Source organism: Suricata suricatta, chromosome 15, assembly GCF_006229205.1.
Source record: "Suricata suricatta isolate VVHF042 chromosome 15, meerkat_22Aug2017_6uvM2_HiC, whole genome shotgun sequence".
Classification (NCBI taxonomy): Eukaryota; Metazoa; Chordata; class Mammalia; order Carnivora; family Herpestidae; genus Suricata; species Suricata suricatta.
In genome coordinates, this window is record NC_043714.1 from 77,790,538 (window position 1) to 77,793,407 (window position 2,870).

A 2,870-nucleotide genomic window follows, 5' to 3' on the forward strand; every position below is an offset into this window, starting at 1 on the left:
AGCCGGCGGTGGAGCCGGAGCCGCTGGCGCTGTAGGGGCTGTAGTAGCCCTTGCTGGACCGGGCGGCGGCCTCCAGCAGCCGCAGCCCCGTGCCCTCCTCCACCATGCTGCGGTCCAGCGCGTCCTTGTACGAGATCTTGAGCTTGGTCTTGGGGCAGGTGAGGTACTTGGAGTACGCGCCAACGTCTCGCAGCTTCTGGGCGGTCCGGGCGTCCACCATGCCGCGCTGCAGGGCCTCGTCGAGGGGCACCCGGCCGGGCGTGTCGGGCTCCACCAGGCCCCCCGTCAGGTACTGCGCCTCCAGGAAGCGCTGGCCCGCCTCGTAGTAGAGCCAGCCCTTCTTCAGCGCCTGCGCAGCCGACATCTTGGTCTTGGTGCGCGGGTCCTCGAAGCCGCAGAAGGCCTTCTGGGCCAGGCTGATGCGGTCCACCATGATCCTGTCCACCAGGCCCTTGTTCACGGCATCGGTGACGGGGAAGCGCTCGCCCGTGCTGGGGTCGATGATGCCCCCCGTGCAGGCCTGGGCCTCCAGCAGCCGCTGCCCGGTGATGTTGTCCACCAGGTTGCGGTGCATGGCCTCCGTGATGGACACCTTCTCCAGCGTCTCCGTGTCCAGGATGCCGGCCACGGGGCCCGTCTCCTCGGTGGGGTCTGACCACGAGGCCGTCTGGGTCCTGGCGGCGGCGGGGCTGATGGGGTAGGAGGAGGAGGAGCCCACGGAGGAGGAGCGGGAGCGGAAGCCGCCGGCGTTGCCGGAGAGCATGTCGGCGAACTCGGTGATGGAGAGCGTGCCGGCGCGGTACTGGTCCACCGCCGAGCGGTCGATGAGGCTGCGGGAGATGGCCTCGTCGATGTCGTACTGGCGGCCTGAGCGGCGGTCGATGATCATGGACTTGACCACGCCGTCGGAGGAGGAGATGGTGATCTCCTCCCACTCGCACTCCTGCTCCGACAGCTCCAGGTACGTCTGGTGGTCGATGAGGCCCTTGCGGTAGGCCTCGTACACGGACATCTCCTTGCCCGTCTCGGGGTCCACGATCACCACGCGCCGCTTGCGCACCGAGGACTTGGAGGACGTCTTCCGCTCCCGCTTCTTCTCCTTCAGCGGCAGCAGGCACAGGCCCGTCTGGGGGTCCGTGATGCAGCGCTCCATGAGCTGCAGGTACGTGAGGTTCTCCTCCGTGTTGGGGTCGAAGAAGCCCTTGGTGTCGTCGGAGGGGTCGGTCAGGATCTCGTTCATCTCCTCGTCGAAGAGGCCGCGCTTGTAGGCCACCTCCACGGGCAGCCGGTGGCTCTCCTCGGGGTCGATGATGCCGCCCGTGGCGATCTGGGCCTCCAGCAGCCGGATGCCGTGGTCCTTGAGGATGAGGCCCTTCTTCATGGCCTGGAAGAGGGAGATGAGCTTCCCGGAGTAGGGGTCCTTGTAGCCGGTGACGGCACGCTCGGCCGACAGCAGCTTGTCCTTGAACTCGGGGCCCACGATGCCCATGCGCACGGCCTCCTCCACCGTCAGCTTGAGCCCCTTGATGGGGTCGATGACGTAGCCGGTGGCCGCCTGCGCCTCCAGGAGCTCGAAGGCCGTGCCGGGCCGGATGATGCCCTTCTTCATGGCCTGGTACACGGACAGCCGCTCCTTGGTGGCGTCCACGAAGACCCCGGCGATGCAGCTGGTGCCCTCGAGGAACTTCTGCAGGTTCTTGGAGACCTCCTCGACGGAGGCCAAGCCCTCCTGCAGCTGCAGCGCCGTGGCCTCATCCAGGACCTGCGAGCGCACCAGCTCCTCCACCGTGATCTGCTTGCGCAGGCCGCGGAAGGTCAGCTTGCGGGCGTCCGACAGGGGCAGGAGCAGCTGGCCGCTGGCCTCGTGGCGGCGGCACCTCCGGAGCAGCTGCGTGTAGCTGAGGTGCTCGTCCGTGGAGGGGTCCACGTAGCTGCGCACCTCGCTAGGCTCCGACAGCTGGTCGTGCGTGTCCTTGTTGAGGTAGCCGCGCTGGTAGGCCACCTCCAAGGGCAGGTGGAAGCCCAGGCGCGGGTCCACGACGCCCCCCGTGGCCAGCTGGGCGTCCAGCAGCCGCAGGGCCTCCTCGGCGGGGATCAGGTCCTTCTTCATGGCCTGGAAGAGCGAGATTGTCTGCTCCGTGTAGGGGTCCCGGTAGCCGGTCACGGCCCGCTCGGCCGAGAGCAGCCGGTCGTGCAGCTCGGGGCCCACCAGGCCCTTCCGCACGGCTTCGTCCACGGTCAGCCGCTCGCCTTTCACGGGCTCCAGGAGGAAGCCCGTGGCCGCCTGTGCCTCCAGCAGAAAGCGGGCCGGCTCGGCCCCGAGCAGCCCCTTCTTGAGGGCCTGGTAGATGGTGAGCGTCTGCCGGGAGCCCGGCAGGTAGACGCCGGCCACGCAGCCCGTGCCCAACAGGTAGCGCGAGGCCGGCTCGGCCTCCAGCACCTCGCGGAGGCTCTTGGTGCCCTCCCGCAGGAGGCCGTAGGTCTCGCGGGAGATGATCCGGGCCTCGTAGAGGTCCTCGGCCGTGAGGCGGCGGCGGACGCAGCCGTGCGGGGCCAGGCTCTGCTGGCGCACGGTCTCGGTCTTCTCGATGATCTCGATGATGATGATGATCATGCGCTCCTTGGTCACCCGGCCGGCCTGGAAGTCAGCCATGAGCCGGGTGCGCTGCTCCTCCGGAATCAGGTCCGACTGCATCACCTCCCACAGGGACATGGTGGCGCCGCCGCGGTCGCCGCTGCCGGGGATGTCGATCTGCGTCTCCTCGAACGCCCTGCGCGTCTCCTCCTCGGTGTACACCTGCGTGGTGGCAACCACCTCCGCCTCCTCGGCTCCTCGCAGCGGCAGCAGGCGCAGGCCCGTCTCGGGGTCC

At 68.8% G+C, this 2,870-nt stretch overlaps 1 protein-coding gene across 1 annotated transcript in view; it reads right to left on the reverse strand.

Annotated features, from left to right (window-relative positions):
* Window positions 1–2,870, reverse strand: part of PLEC (plectin) — a 34,550-nt gene that overhangs the window by 1,374 nt on the left and 30,306 nt on the right. Inside the window, exon 38 of the mRNA XM_029923349.1 lies at window positions 17–2,870. This exon is cut by the window's right edge and continues 30 nt beyond it. Coding sequence (XP_029779209.1) covers window positions 17–2,870 — 2,854 coding nt within the window. The remainder of the gene's footprint in view (window positions 1–16) is intronic.